Source organism: Chrysemys picta, chromosome 11, assembly GCF_011386835.1.
Source record: "Chrysemys picta bellii isolate R12L10 chromosome 11, ASM1138683v2, whole genome shotgun sequence".
Taxonomy (NCBI): domain Eukaryota; kingdom Metazoa; phylum Chordata; order Testudines; family Emydidae; genus Chrysemys; species Chrysemys picta.
This window is the reverse complement of record NC_088801.1, coordinates 27626510-27643435: the sequence shown is the minus strand read 5'-3', so window position 1 is coordinate 27643435 and position 16926 is coordinate 27626510. Positions and strand designations below refer to the sequence as shown.

The following is a 16926-nucleotide window of genomic DNA, read 5'->3' as shown; positions in this document are numbered from 1 at the left end:
AGGCACTTCACCCTCCAAGGAACTCCGGTGCTGACCTGAGACCATCTCCCAAAGGAGATAGAGTCGCGGACAAGACTAGCAGATTTCCCCCCCATAAAGGCTCGAGAAAAAAAGCTCCAAGCCCCCAAACTGAGTCGCTGGCCAGCCAGAGGGGTTACTCCGGTGCAGCGACCTCAGTACCAGCAGCTCCAAAGTGCAGTACCAAGATGTATCAGGGTGCCTCCGCTATGAGCTCTGCAGTACTGCCGAGATGCAAGGGGCTCAGGCTCTGAGGCAGCGGTACCGCCCTTGAGGATGAAGACAAATACTGTACCACTTCTAAAGGAGCAACACCAAGAAAACCATCAGTACTGGGTGCGACAAAGCTCCTGTTTAGGGAATGGTCTGCACCTTCACAACCATTAGTACTAACAATGTACCACGGATACTCCTCTGCGGTACTGCATGAGCAGTCGGTGACACAAGAGTTCTAGTACCCTAGAGATCTGATGGCTGGGGAAGAACGTCAATTCCCGTTACTCCGTACTGGGGACATCCTGGTGCCCGGAATCACCCTAGGCATCAGGCCATGTACCACCAATACCCTTGTCAGCACCACCATTACTTCGTGACAAGTCTGACAGTGACCAGGAGGATGTCATTTCCCTGGCCTCTCATCATGGCCTGGCATCACAATAAAATGGTCCTCCTCAATTCCATCAAGATGACCCATGATTGAGGTAAGGGCTCCCTTGGGTACTCCCCCACCCATGCTCTTCCTCCCCCAATTGAGATCCTTGGATGACATACAGATCCCATATTTTGCAGGGGTCTAGTGTCTCTCGGAAGGCTGATGAGCTGCAGATTCCCCTTCAGGAGGTGCCAGATACAAATCACAAGCTGGTGGATATTCTGCACACTTCCTCCTTGTCCAGAATTGCCCTATCAATTAATGAGGTGAAGTCATCTGGCAGATACCAGCCTCCATCGCACCAGCCAGCAAGAGAGCCAACAAAAAATACTACATCAAAAGGAGTAGTTTCAGACACAAAAGGAGCAGTTTCAGGCCATTATTAGAGAGGGTCAGTTAGTAGCCAGAACGGCACCACCGGCAGCACTGGATGCAGCCGGTACAGCAGCCTGCTTGGTCTCCACATCAGTGGTAATGAGGTGTGCTTCTTGGTTACACCTTTCCGGGTTGCCCAAAAAGCTGCAGATGATAGTGGAAGATCTCTTCTTTAAAGGGCCCAAGGTCTTTGCAGAGAAGACAGACTCGTCTCTCCACACCTTGAAAGATTCTTTGGCCACATTATGCTCCCTGAGAATCTTCTCTGCAGGACAGAAGAGAAGATATAGTTCTCAGCCACAGCACAGGTCATGATCTCTTCAGTACCCACCGTCTTAGTGCTATTACAAGTTGCAACGTAAGAGGCCCAGGGTTCAGAAGCAGAAGCAGTCATCACCCCAATCCGTGACCTCTCAGACTGCCTCTTCTAAGCACTTTTGATGGGTTAGTTGAGGGCCTATACAACTGTTCCTTGCAACATCAGCTGCCATCTACATACCTGTTACGCCCCTTTTGGAAGTCGTCAGGCCCTCTTTCACAGCAATTGGGAGAGGATCACCTCCAACAGATGGTCTTGGAGATTATTTTGAAGGGTTACACCATTCAATTCATGCCCCTCTCCCATTCCCACCCTACTTCCTTGTCCCTTCTCACGAGAACGTACTTTGCCAGGAAATAGATAATCTGTTGTGCCTAGGGGCCATAGAACCAGTCCAGGTGCAACTCAGGGGAAAGGGATTTTACTCCCATTATTTCCTGATCTCCAAGACAAAGGGAGGTTGGAGGTCCATTATAGATGTAAGGGCATTAAACAAATACGTGAAAGCACAGAAGTTCAAGATGGTGATCCCAGCAATTACAGACCAATAAATCTAACGTCAGTACCGGGCAAATTAGTTGAAACAATAGTAAAGAATAAAATTGTCAGACACATAGAAGAACATAAATTGTTGGGGAAAAGTCAACATGGTTTCTGTAAAGGGAAATCATGTCATACTAATCTATTAGAATTCTTTGAAGGGGTCAACAAATGTGGGCAAGGGGGATCCAGTGGACATAGTGTACTTGGATTTCCAGAAAGTCTTTGACAAAGTCCCTCACCAAAGGCTCTTACGTAAATTAAGTTGTCATGGGATAAGAGGGAAGATCCTTTCATGGATTGAGAACTGGTTAAAAGACCGGGAACAAAGGATAGGAATAAATGGTAAATTTTCAGAATGGAGAGGGGTAACTAGTGGTGTTCCCCAAGGGTCAGTCCTAGGACCAATCCTATTCAACTTATTCATAAATGATCTGGAGAAAGGGGTAAACGGTGAGGTGGCAAAGTTTGCAGATGATACTAAACTGCTCAAGATAGTTAAGACCAAAGCAGACAGTGAAGAACTTCAAAAAGATCTTACAAAACTAAGTGATTGGGCAACAAAATGGCAAATGAAATGTAATGTGGATAAATGTAAAGTAATGCACATTGGAAAAAATAACCCCAACTATACATACAATATGATGGGGGCTAATTTAGCTACAACTAATCAGGAAAGAGATCTTGGAGTCATCGTGGATAGTTCTCTGAAGATGTCCATGCAGTGTGCAGCGGAGTCAAAAAAGCAAACAGGATGTTAGGAATCATTTAAAAAAGGGATAGAGAATAAGATGGAGAATATCTTATTGCCCTTATATAAATCCATGGTACGCCCACATCTTGAATACTGCATACAGATGTGGTCTCCTCATCTCAAAAAAGATATATTGGCATTAGAAAAGGTTCAGAGAAGGGCAACTAAAATGATTAGGGGTTTGGAACGGGTTCCATATGAGGAGAGATTAAAGAGGCTAGGACTTTTCAGCTTGGAAAAGAGCAGACTAAGGGGGGATCTGATAGAGGTATATAAGATCATGAGTGTTGTGGAGAAAGTGAATAAGGAAAAGTTATGTACTTGTTCCCATAATATAAGAACTAGGGGTCACCAAATGAAATTAATGGGCAGCAGGTTTAAAACAAATAAAAGGAAGTTCTTCTTTACACAGAGCACAGTCAACCTGTGGACCTCCTTGCCTGAGGAGGTTGTGAAGGCTAGGACTGTAACAGGGTTTAAAAGAGAACTAGATAAATTCATGGAGATTAAGTCCATTAATGGCTATTAGCCAGGATGGGTAAGGAATGGTGTCCCTAGACTCTGTCAGAAGGTGGAGATGGATGGCAGGAGAGAGAGATCACTTGATCATTACCTGTTAGGTTCACTCCCTCTGGGGCACCTGGCACTGGCCACTGTCGGTAGACAGGATACTGGGCTGGATGGACATTTGGTCTGACCCAGTATGGCCGTTCTTATGGTCACGCTAGCAGACATTATTCCATTTCTAGAGTAAGGAGATTGGTTTTTGGCCCTCGACCTAAAAGATGCATACTTCCACATCTCAATACGACCATCGCACAGGAGAGTCCTACAGTTTGCCTTTGGGCAGGACCATGATCAGTAAAGGGTGCTCCCATTCAGCCTCCTGTACGCATGCAGGTATTCACCAAGGTTCTCTCCATTGTAGTGGCACACCTGTGAACATTGGGCATTGTGATCTACCCACACCTAGAAGACTGACTCCTTAGAGCTCCCTTGTTTCAGGACGCTGTACGAGCCATCCAGATGACCATGTGCACATTTGCGCAACAGGGTCTAACAGCTCACCTTACAGAAATTGACACTGACCCCGGTACAGTGACTGGAATTTATCGGCGCCGACCTCAATACAGTACAAGCAAAGCATTTCTTATGCTACACAGGCTCACCACCCTTACAAGTCTCATAGAGACAGTCCAGGCCAGCTCTGAAACATCAGCCAGGAACTCCCTGCAGCTGCTAGGTCATATGGCAGCATGTACCTTTGTCAGGCCAAACACCCAGATGTTCATGAGCTGTCTTCAGATATGGCTCACTTCTGTCTATTCCCCAAACAGGGGAATAGACAGTCTAACCAAACTGTTATCACTGCCCTCTGCAGTAAAGCACTCCTTGGACTGATGGAAAGACCCATTCAGTGTTTGAGCAAGTGTTCCATTCGTGCAACCGCCACTGACACTGACTAACGATGGATGCCTCCCTAATGGGCTGCGGAGCTCACCTACATGATTGCAAGGTTCAAGGCAAGTGGTCTTCCATAGAAGTGACCCTCCATATCAATCTTTTGGAGCTAAGGGCCATCAGGAATGTTTGTGCCTGCTTTTTGCGTTTCATCAAGAATACCCACTCAAAGGTTATGACAGACAATATGAAGTGTATGTTTTACATAAATTGCCAGGGAGGTGCCATATCTCCCTCCTTCTGCACGGAAGCACTCAAACTCATCTCAGCTGTCTATCTACCAGGGATACAGACTGCGACAGCCGACTGTCTCAGAACTTTTCTCACCACCACAAATGGGGACTGAACTCAAAGGTGCTTTGAGACATATTCACCCTTTGGGGAACCCCGACTGCAGAGCTCTTTGCTACTTACTGGAACAAGAAATATCATTGTTACTGCTCCAGGGCCTGCCTGGGGAAACATTCACTGGGAGACACCCTCATCCTTGCATGGGACAAGAACCTCTTGTATGCCTTTCCCCTGTTTCCTTTTCTATCCAAGGTCCTGTAGAAAATTTGATGAGACAAAATGAGTTATTCTGAGTGTCCTCTCCTGGCCAAGATAAGTCTGGTTCCCTTACCTGACATAGATGGCAATATGTCCTCCAGTTCCTCTTTGGCCCATTCCCCATCTGCTCTCTCAAAGCGACATGCTGATCCTTCACCCTAACATGCAGGTCCTCCACCTCCAGGGTTGGCTTCTCCTTGGTTCCAAGACTTAGAGGCAGAATGCTATGACGAGGTGAAAGACGTGTTGCTGCACAGCCAAAAGTCAACCACTCAATGTACTGACCTACAAAAATTGAAATGATCCCAAGTTTGGTGTCATTCTAAACGCACAGACCCTTCCCTCCCTCTAATTTTAAACTACATTTTAGACCTCAAAGGTCAAAAGTCTCACTCAGCTCCCTTAAGGTACCTTTTGTGGCCATAACAGCTTTCCACTATCAAGCAGATGGATATTCTACTGATCTAGATAATCTACACCTGCTGATGTATAGATTCCTTAATGGCATTGGGAATCTCTTCCTGCATGTGAGACCACCCACTCCAATCTGGGATCTTAACCTAGTTCTCAGAGCTTTGATTAGATCTCCATTTGAGCCCATGGCAACTTGCTATCTCTTACACCTGTCCATGAAGACAGCATTTCTAATTACCATCACTTCAGCTAGGCACATAGGAGAATTAGTGGCCCTAATGGCACACTCACCATACACAGTCTTTTAAAAAGACAAAGTAACTCTGAGGTTGCATCCCAAGTTTCTCCCTAAAGTTGCCTCTACTTTCTATATGAACCAAGAGATCCATTGTGCTGTTTTTTCCCCAAAACCACATCGCGACAACAGAGAAGCAATTCTGCATATGCTAGATGTTAGAAGAGCACTAATATTCTACTTGGACAGGACTAAGGACTTCAGGAAGTCCCCTAAATTCTTCCTTTCATTCACGGAAAGATCCAAAGGCTCTGTGATATCGGCTTAAAGATTATCCAAATGGGTCTTGGGTTGCATTAATCTCTATTATCAAAGGTGCAACCTGTTGCCTCCATCCAAAATTTCTATCTCAGTCACATTCCTTAAAGATGCCCCTATCTCAGAAATCTGCAGAGCAGTGACTTGGCCCCCTTCCAACACTTTTGCAGAACATTATGCGATCACTGGAGATTTAGCCTCTGATGCCATCTTCAGCTCCACAGTGTTCTCTGTAGTAACAGACTCCCATTCCAAAGCCCCAGCCCTCCATTGGGGATACTGCTCAGGAGTCCCCTACAGTGGAACACCCATAAGGACACTACTCGAAGAAGAAGAGGAAGTTACTCACCTTGGGCAGTCATGATGGTTCTTCAAGATGTGTGTCCCTATGGGTGCTCCACAACCCATCCTTCTCCCCTCTACTTTGGAGTTCTCCATAAGGGGCTCTGGGATAGAGAAGGAACTGAGGGGGGTTTGCCCGCACAGTGTTAGACTCAAGGCAGACCAGGACGGAGGGAGAGCGCATGTGCAGGCTGAATGGACATTGCTACCCAAAATCTCCGATCAGAGGCGCAGATACAGCTACAGTGGAGCACCCATAGGGACATACATCTGAAAGAACCACTGTTACTGCACAAGGTGAGTAACTTCCTTTTCATGGAAATTACTTAACCTCCTCAAATCAGCCTGTCTCAGAACTGACCCTGTAGTAAACACAGACAATACAATCCAAATACCACATTGCATGTTCTTATTATTTTCAAAAGTACTGTGTGCTTTTGTCTTGCATGTACAGATAATCTTAATTCTGGCATTTCCTAACTTTTAAGTGCTTGACTTTGGAACATTTATAATGTTGTTTTAGTGTTTTTGTGTGTGTAATATAATGGAATACATGATTTTATCAGCATTTGTTTGAAAGGATGAATTACTCATGAGTGGCAAAGCCACGTGTGAGTTGCAGGTAAACTCAGACAAGTGTCAATAGAACACTCAGACTGCACTAAACCAGCATGATTTCTGTATAATGAAAAGATGGTACAAAAAGCTATTTTAGAAATGGTTTAGAGAATTTTAAAGCTTTTTACTGGGACCATTTTTCATAGTCCTTCACCCACTAATCCTTCATTATCATAAGTCCATTTGTACATGACTCGGGCAGTCATAAAATAGTTTTTCTGCAGTTAAATATGTCATGACTAAATTCCATTATCTCAGGTCCCCTAGAGCTAGAAGCAAAGGTGATTCCCATTTGGAAACTGGGAATCTACACTTGCCAGTGAGCTATAGCTCACATATAGTCTTGCAGGGCTGCAGAATAACTAGCTGTAACATCATATTGTTTTTATGTACAGAGAAGCTATCACTAGATTAGCACTGAATCTTGCCCATCCTAGGTTTCAAGCAGTCTTTGTGTTTGGAGTATGTGAGTTGGAGGAGGTGAGGATTTAATTCCCCTTTTGCGGGGAGGACGAGGAAACATTTATTAAGTCAGTTGGTTAAAAAAAATTAAAGTGGCAGTTAAAGAGTTAGAGGAAGTTGTGGGGACTGGATTAGTGGGCAGACATCAGATGAAACAATTTACCATATGGATGTCCGCTTCACATATATTGTGGAGTTACATGTCTATTTAGATATATATGTGTGTATAAGGGATGGGGGAGCAGAGTATTATGTGGTTTTGTGTGTGTGTTTTTACTGTACTAATCACTACAACACCTGCACCATGCAGTCCTTATTTTATTCCTGCTATAGTTCCATGGTATATTTTCCCACTGAATTGAAAGTGAAGGGGAAAGACACAGGTGCAAAATTTCACTGCTGAAAATGCTGAATTTTCTCAATGGACTAAATTTGTGAATATTCATGAAAATATGTTTTCTTCAGAAAACGGGCATTTATTTTATTATGCTTGTCTTGCAATTCATAAAAATCCACTCATCTAGTACAGCTATAAACCACTTCCATTGCTGATAGAATATGAAAACACTAGCTGCATATAAACTGCCCTATTGGCAGCTAGAAAGTCACGGGAGCTGTGTGTCCTACATTCCTTTGCTGTTCAACAATAGATATACTTTGTGTGGCATATAAGTGTCAGCAGGTCTGAGGTAGTGTATTGAGGTATTTGTTCTGGTGCTTAAGTACTGTCACCAAGGAATGAGTTCCTGGTGGAAAAAAAAAGAAATCCTAAGACCTCACCAATTTAAGAACAGGCACAGGGCCATTTCGACAGATAGATATAAATGAAGGCAGTTAAGACAATGCATACACATCATATGTAGGTGCTGTAGACAGAATTCCCAGCTGTGAATGTTTGAACAGCTGTATGTCCTGAACTTTAGCAGTTATGCTAAGTAGAAATGCCCTTGCTAATATAACTGTAAATTGTATGAACTAGAATAGAGATGTTCTTCAGCTGCACAGTTCAATTCCGGATCTGAGTTCAGAATCAGGATTTTGTTTATCAGAGAGATCTGAGTCAGCCCCAGAGTTCAGAACTACAATTAGAATTCAAAATGATCTGGACAAACTGGAGAAATGGGCTGAAATAAATACGATGAAATGAAAGTCAGTAAGGACAAATGCTTACGCAAGAATAATCAATTGCACAAATATAGAATGGGAAATGACTGCCTAGGAAGAAATACGGCAGAAAAGGATCTGAGAGTTATAGTGGATCACAAACTAAATATGAGCCAACAATGGAATACTGTTGCAAAAAAAGTTAACATTCTGGGATGTATTAGCAGGGGCATTGTAAGCTAGAAATGAGAAGTAATTATTCTACTCTGCTCAGCACTGATGAGGCCTCTGTTGGAGTATTGTGTCCAATTCTGGGCAGTAACCTTTGGGAAAGATGTGGACAAATTGGAGAAAGTCCAGAGGAGAGCAACAAAAATGATTAAAGGTCTAGAAAACATGACCTATGAGAAAAGATTGAAAAAGCTGAGTTTGTTTGGTCTGGAGAAGAGAAGACTGGGAAGGGGGGAAATAACAGTCATCAAGTACGTAAAATGTTGTTATAAAAAGGAGGGTGGTAAATTGTTCTCCTTAACTATTGAGGACTGGACAAGAAGTATTGGGCTTAAATTTAGGCTAGACATAAAAAAACTTCCTAACTGTAAGGGTAGTTAAGCACTGGAGCAAATTACCTGGGGAGGTTGTGGAATCTCAGTTATTGGAGATTTTTAAAAACAGGTTGGACAATCACCTGCCAGGGATGGTCTACTTATTATTTAGTCCTTCCTTGAGTGCAGGGAACTAGACTAGATGGCGTATTGAGGTCTGTTGCAGTCCACCGTTTCTATGAACCTATGGTTATTTGGGTGTCCCTCTTTGGCTGCCCATAAAAAAAATACTGAACTAGCATTTTCTTGTTGTGAACAGGAAATGTTTGATGTCATTTTGGATGAAAATCAGCTTGAGGATGCGTGTGAACATTTGGCAGAATACCTAGAGGCATACTGGCGTGCTACACATACCACCAGCAGCACACCTATGACTCCTCTTCTTGGAAGAAACCTAGGATCGACTGCACTTTCACCATACCCTACTGCAATCTCTGGATTACAGGTATGAATATGCATCTTGGCCCCCAGTCACCAGTACAGGTCAGTTTTATTAATTATAGGAAAACAGAATAATATGTTTTATAAACTGTATCCAGTATTTGTTTCGTTAATTACTATTTGCTGTTTGGTAAGTGCCAACAGCAAGAAAGCAAAATAGACCCACTTATTCAACAGAGAAACATTTTATTAATGGAGTGCACTGGTGTTCGGACTAGTTTTGTTTTAATGGGGAATATAATACCCATAACTCCTTTTGGCATGAGGAATAAACTGAGATAAATGGCACACTGTCAAAAGCTATTTTAGCTATATAACAAAATTGCATCTTTTTATGTGAGAAAGTGCCATTAGAATTAAGAGTCTTTCAGACTGAAAATAAGCATGTAAAATATGATAGTAGTTATGCTGGTAAGAAATACTATAGTTAAGGCTGCAGATCTTATTCTGTTATAACCCCATTTTCACATGCTCATAACTTTTCACAACATTCATCTTTTGGGCCAAATTTTCCATGCTTGGCCCAAGGTAAAGCTTCAGCAAAATCCCTTTCATCTGTTTGAGTTCATTGAGTGTGAATAAAATACATTTTTTCCCATTGAAAAAAAAATTCTGACCATTTTTTTCCACAGGGATAGCTCAAAAACGGCGAACTTTGAAACTTCAAACGTGGCATGTAAATAGTCCTTAATGAGAAGTACGTGCTTTACTAAGTTTGAAAAAAATGTTTTTGAAATAACAGTTATGAATGTTTGAAGATGCAAGACCGGGAGGGAATTCAGTGAACATTTTTTTCATTAATTCTGAAAGTTTCAGAAAGAGTTCTGCATGTGTGTGACTTTTGAGGAATGTGCACTTGCTAATATGTGTCAGCAATAGAGCTGAGCAAATAATTTGTAATGCATAATTCACCTGAAAAATTTAACCTCTGTTCTGCTCATGGAATATTTGGAGGCAGATCCTAATTTCTGAATAAAGTGATTCAACATTCAAATTGATTGATTATTTAAATTTATTCAATAAATATATAAAAATTACTCTGTGGATTAATTGCACAGTTGACTGCAGATAGACCGTTTTTGGTAATCATATTTTTCACCAGGTAGCTTGATTCTGTTAGGCCCAATAAATTGTGTGGTATTATTTTCCCTGATTGGATGAGTGCACTAGCACTTCTGGCATTAGTAATCACATGAACAATTGTAAAATATTGTTTCCATGTTCACTTAACTGTAACATTTCAGTTTGCCATCCATTCATATCAGTAAAATGCCATCACTTGAATGTTCACCTAAGCAAACCCAAAAGGACTGTGGGCATAGCCAAAGCAAATCCATTTGAAGAATTATGGCTATCCACCGCATTTTTTTCCAGTATTTGTTTACCCCTAGTCAGTAGGCACTGATAGTGACTGTGACATGTGGCTCCACTTACATAGGGAAAACTTACACTGAAGATGAAAATTACCCCTATGCAGGGGGCCAGCAGAAGGTCTATGCATTGTCCCTTAATACCCACTGAGTTTATTATGGCTGAGTAAAGATTGCCGGATTTGGTTCACAATGCCACTTAAGTGTTTCAGACCATTTAGAAAGTTGGGTTGACATAGTTGTATCACATTAAGGACTTACATTATCTTAAGTGCTTATGTCTTACACCACTTTCAAGACATTTGCCATCTGAAGAATTACATCAGTTTAAGTGTTTGACACCATAAGGTGATTGAAGTACTTATACAGACTTTAGGAATTAAACCAGCCTAGGTGCTTATGCTACATTAAGTATTTACTACAGTTCTTTAAGCCCTTATGACTTTTTTCCTTTTCTTTATCAGCTATACTACCTTTAAATTACTAGGAAATCGAATGCAAAAAAAAGCCAGAATCCTATGTTAATGCACTACAGGTGTACATTTATGCACTTAAGTCCAGGAGAAACAAAAGTGAAGAGTGCACACACAAGTTTAATAATGTATTTGTTTATATTTTATATACCGGTATACATAAACTGTGCCAGTCTGAGGCTCAAGATTCAAGATGCAATGCAACTTAGAAATATGTAAAATTCAAATTGAGCATATTAATCATATGCAGTTGCAACACACGTTGAGTGTGTAGAGATTTGTCACCCTCTAATGGCTGATCCACATACAAGGCTGAAGTCTGCAAGTTCCAGCTAATAGACTTATGCCCTTTGGCTCGAGTGGTGGAAGCTCAATGTTTTTATCTCTGCAGGACTCAGTTTTGAACCCAGCAGTTCAAGTGAGGCCAGATATGGGTTATGATAACCTCTTATCTCATAATGTAAGACTGTATCTTTTGTACAACACCTACAAATATTAACTCACATTAAATATGTTCCACACCCAGGTGAAGAGATTGAGATCAGAATAACTACAAAATCAGGCCAGTAATACAAAGATATCTCTGTATCCAGTAAAGCAGTGTTTCCCAAACTTGGGATGCCGCTTGTGTAGGGAAAGTCCCGTGGACGGGACAGGTAAACAAACCGGCCCGGCCCGGCAGGGGCTTTCCCTACACAAGCGGTGTCTCAAGTTTGGGAAACACTGCATTAAAGGAAAGAGCATATATTACAAAATAACTGGGGGAGGGACAAGTTGCATTCACAGAGATCAATTGCAGAGATGTTGTAGATGTTAGACCAAAGAGTTAAATAAGAGACATATTAACCAAAAATAAAAAGACATATTAAACAAAAATAAAAACTATGAGCTTGGAGGAGGACCTTGCCATAATAGATATTTTGAAACAACATGGAATGACAAAAATCTTTGGGATAACATAATACTTGGCTATGAATTAGAGAATTATAACAGATTAGGTCATAGAGGTGAAAAGTAGAACTATACCAGAAAGATTACATAGAATAGAGAAAACTTCTGAGTTGAGAGGACCATACAGTAGAATCTGTATGGATACAAATCTCAGATCATAAGAATACAAACATACCGTATTTACTTGTTCATAAGCAGAATTTTTTTAGTAAAAAAGGAAGCACCAGAGGACGGGGTCGGCTTATGAACGGGTATAGAGAGGAAGAGGTGGGACACAGCCCCTCCCCCAACAGAGGAAGCAAGGAGAGGCAGCACAGCCAGCAGAGCCAGAAGGGAAGAGGTGGGGCCAGAGTCTCTCCGCTTCTGGCCGCGCTGCTCTCCCCGCGGCCTCCGAAGCATCTGCAGCTCTGGGGCTGGCAGGCTGCAGCTGTGCCGCTCGGCCCCACCCCCCAGAGCAGGTTGCGGCTGTGCCGCCCAGCCCAGTCCGCTGGAACATGCTGTGGCCGCGCTGCCTGGTCTGGCCTGCTGGAGCAGGCTGCAACCGCGCTGCCCAGCCTGCCAGAGCAGTTCCAGCCAGGTCAGAGACACCCTCCCCTGGCCCTCCCCAGATAAGGTGGGAAGGGATGGGATGGGGAGAGTGTGGGGGTCCTGGGCTAGGGGTGGGGTCATGTGGGGGGTGGTCACAGGGGTTACTCCCCTGACTCCCAGCTTCTCCCCCCCAAAACATTTCCTCACCAGTTGCTGTCCTGGCCTGTCAGGGTAAGCAGCTGGCGCGCCGGGACACTTTGTTTATTTAGGTTTACCTTCGTGCCTGCGGATGCACAAGGTAAACAAACCATCTCGGCCCCCCAGCGGCTTATCCTGATGGCCTGGGAACCAAAGTTTGCTGACCCCTGAATTACAGGGTCGGCTTATGAACGGGTTATAAAAAATTTCCATTTTTACTTATCCATCTTGGGGGGGTCGGCTTATAAACGAACCGGTTTATGATCGAGTATATACGGTACTAGTGGCATTTTACTATTCGCCTTTGGATCAGAAAAAGGATATTGAGTGCAAAATGGTGAGAGAAAGAAGAGTCAGCTAAGTTGGTGCTTGATCAACCTTTTGAATTTCTGTTAAAGATGGTTTTGCGGAGACATGAGAGAATAACAGTGGTAATAATGGACCATGTCTGATGACATTGGATGGAATGTTGTTCTCTCAATATGGATTATTGCCTCATTGCACCAGTTTAGAGGCAATAATGTGAACTAATTTTGATCTTGTGACCACACATGGTTAGATATTAACCAATCACTATGGAAACATAAGGACAAAAAAGGCCAAATCCCTACTTGGTAAATGGTTTGGTCAAGGAGTTTCTGTGCAAGTTATTTGAAATATTTATTATGTTTTAGTTATAAAAGTCACTTAACATCTAACTACTTCAGCTATCCTTCCTGTAGAGTATTTGATTATACACTATTAGGTCATAGTTTAAAAACCTTTAAATAATGCATAATGAGGTTCACCTTTTGGAAAAATCAAAAACTCCTTTTCAGAGTTTCTGCAAAACACACTGATTCATCACAAATTTGTAAAAGGAATCAAAATAGAAATATGAATGTTATGTTCATGATTGGGGAGAAGAACTGATAAATGCAGTGTGTTCTGAATCGATCTACTAGTCACTTCTTACTGAAAGTGCTCTGTAAAATTTTATAAGATTGCATATAAAAATATCATAAAAATACATTGTATTATGCTGTGTTTGGTCTCCTACCAGTTTTGGGAATCAGACTATTCTCACATCCATCTCCCATCGCAAATAAATTTTACTATTAAAAAGGAATTACAAACGTGGATAGATTCTGAAGGACCTCAGACTGAGGCTCACAACTAACTTACAAGAGGTGAAATAAAATTGTATCTGTATTAATCCTTACATTCTTTACATTTTTAGAGTCAGCGTATGAGACATAGCAACCACTCTACTGAGAACTCTCCAGTTGAACGAAGAAGTCTAATGACCTCTGATGAAAATTATCACAATGAAAGGGCTCGGAAGAGCAGGAACCGCTTGTCTTCCAGTTCCCAACACAGCCGAGATCATTACCCACTTGTGGAAGAAGAGTACTCTGACACTTACCAGGACACTTACAAACCCCATAGGAACCGAGGATCGCCTGGAGGATATAGCCATGATTCACGACATAGGCTTTGAGTTTAAGAACCTGGGGGAAAATAGTATTTATTAGTTGACAACTTGCCATAACATAGCTAGGAAAAACAAATCATCTTAATTTAGCAGGTATAACACGGTTTTACTGTAGTTACAAGCTGCTGTCATTTGATGCTTTAAAAAAGGGAGAAGGAAGAAATTCACCATGCCCTGATGTTTAGGAGGAAATTAGCTTGCCCAATCATATTGGACTTTTTTTTTTAGCACATCATTTGCATTTATAGTAGTACCTTTTCTCCTCGTTAGATATTCAACACATCAGTTTGTAATTTAGGGTACTTATCAAGGCACATATAAAACAATTTCCTGTGCTGGAAATTCCAAATGACCAGTTCCAGTTGGAACCAATTTATAAACCAATTCTTGTTGGAATTTGGGTGAACTGACTGGAAAGTCGACTTGAACAAGTTGCAATCAATTGAAAAAAAATGCAGATGAAGAAATAGAAAATTAACCACTATCAGCCAAAAATCAGCTACAGTATTTGTTTGCTGGAAGCTAAATTTACACTCAAGGTTAGAATAAAAGCATTTTAATGTGTATTCACTTTTCCTGAATGGCTTTTTCAGACTAACCAAATGTAAACCATCTGTAGTGCCAAATATCACAAATTAATGCAGCAGTTACAAAGTACTTTCCTGTTTGAATTTTTTTTTATTTTTTCTCCTGATACATACATTGCAGCAATTTTTTTTCTTTTGTTTAGTCAATACTGATACTTTTGTGGTCAGCAATGATGTTATGAACTTCAGCAACATGGAAGAGACTAGTGGGAGTATGAACAAATCCAAGCCAAGCAGGAATGAAGAGTGTGAGAATACATGTCTGTTCTTTCTTTGGTTCATCATCACAAAATCCACTATCAAACAGTAGAGATGTGATACTTTTTCTCCCATTCTCAATGTTCTGCCTTGTCAAATGGAAATTGATCCATTCTCCCAACCACACATGTACAGCATGTACTGTATTTACATTCCCACACAATTGAGTACCTTCACATTACATTTTTCAGTCTCCCTCTTTGAATGTCTGAAAATTCCAGAATCGCACAAGAACCCTCCATAACCACATCATTTAAATTTTATTGATAAAAGCAGACTTTTTTTTCAACACGCCAGTAACTTATAAAACAAAGGTTCCGAAAGATACAGCTTGCAATAAAAACAGACTAGAGTACCAGAGAAGGTCTGCTAATGGTAAAATTATAGAGCTGACATTTTTAATTCAAAGAACTATGATAAAGTCTTTGGAGATTTTGCTGCCTTACTTCTAATGAACACTGCTTTTCACCTACTGACTCTTCAGTTTTTTTTTAATGGATACATTTATGTAGTTAGACCTTATATCTTACATTATCATTGAAGCCTTAGATCCAATATGATTGAAATAATTATTGTAATTGATCATTTTATACAACACACTGGTGTCTTTAAGCATAGAGTCTTTCTAAAACACCCCAGACACTGCATGCATTTTCTAAAATTGACAGAACTATGTGAAAAATATCATTTTATGCTGGTTCATGTCAAAGCTATTTTTTGAAAATGAAAATAATTCAGTTTTTATATTTTTCTCTTTCTTTCCCAAAGCCTCTTGAGAGGCAGGCTATAAAAGCATGTAGCACTAAACAAATTTCCTGAACATTATGATGTCTTCTACCTTCTGCACCAATTAACAAAGATGCTTTTGATATATTTCCCCACTAGTGAGCCTTAGTATCTGCTTGGTGATGACAACTAGAAATGTAACTCACTGCATATCTGGTACAACCAAAAATAATACATGTCTCTAGTAGCAAAAGATAGTGGATGCAACTCTGGCTTTTTGGACAGGTTTACTGCATAAAAGACGCCTTTAATGATCAGTCACTAGATGATTCAGTTGGGCCAATTGTCAACAACTAAAACATAAAATACTTGCATCCATTGGAGTAATAAAGTTAAGAATTAACATATAGGGTCAGTTCCTGCTGTCCTTTTTCAGGTTAAACTCCTATTGAGCTCAGTGGGAGTTTGGCCTGAGGAACTAATGCAGGATCAGCCCCCATAGTAGGGGCATATGCTGCCATTTCTAATATTTTATGCTATAGCACAGTGGAACATTCTCCAATAATATTTACAAGTCTTTGTTACATGTACAGCACACGTCTGCATGAAACAAAAGGTATTAGGCAAAACATTTTTCTATAAGCTTTGACAGGTTTTTTTTGTGTGCATTAAAGTATTAATTGCAAAGAATGCACTGAAATGTATAAACCTAGATTAGACAGCTGTTTATCTTTATTCTGTAGTAGGATTAGGAATCAGATCATTAACTGCTTGAAGATATTTGCATTTTATGACAGGTAGCGGCAACACCACATTTTCTAGTAAATGAGATTATTGCTTTATCATTTCAGAGACAAAAATGTCATTTATTTTTAAAGCCTTTTGGAGCCTTGTTTTAAAGTCTTCCATGTCATGCTAGTAAAGGGAAAGATCCCCAGAACACACATGCACAAAATCCACCTACTGCATTGTCTGAAGTGCCAAAACCACTTTTGTTTAACATTCTTATGAAAATAACCTGTTGAAAGGAGTCGTGTATATGTCTTGAAGGAAAATTTTTAATGTTTCACTTAATTCTGCAGGTTTATTTTAAGTTTACCTTCCTTTTTTGTATGATTTATACCCCCTCATTCTAATACTTAAATATCATCAAA

At 40.9% G+C, this 16926-nt stretch overlaps 1 protein-coding gene across 12 annotated transcripts in view; it reads left to right on the top strand.

Annotated features, from left to right (window-relative positions):
* Positions 1-16926, top strand: part of CACNB4 (calcium voltage-gated channel auxiliary subunit beta 4) — a 194641-nt gene extending 177715 nt beyond the window's left edge. For 6 of the 12 annotated variants that reach the window (XM_042860843.2, XM_005296458.4, XM_005296460.5 and 3 more), the window contains 2 exons: positions 9026-9211; positions 13947-14355. In XM_042860843.2, coding sequence (XP_042716777.1) covers positions 9026-9211; positions 13947-14207 — 447 coding nt within the window. In that variant the 3' untranslated portion in view covers positions 14208-14355. Of the gene's footprint in view, positions 1-9025; positions 9250-9839; positions 9905-13946 lie in introns of all 12 variants that reach the window. The other 6 variants (XR_010591565.1, XR_010591564.1, XR_006176985.2 and 3 more) reach the window with 4 other exon arrangements.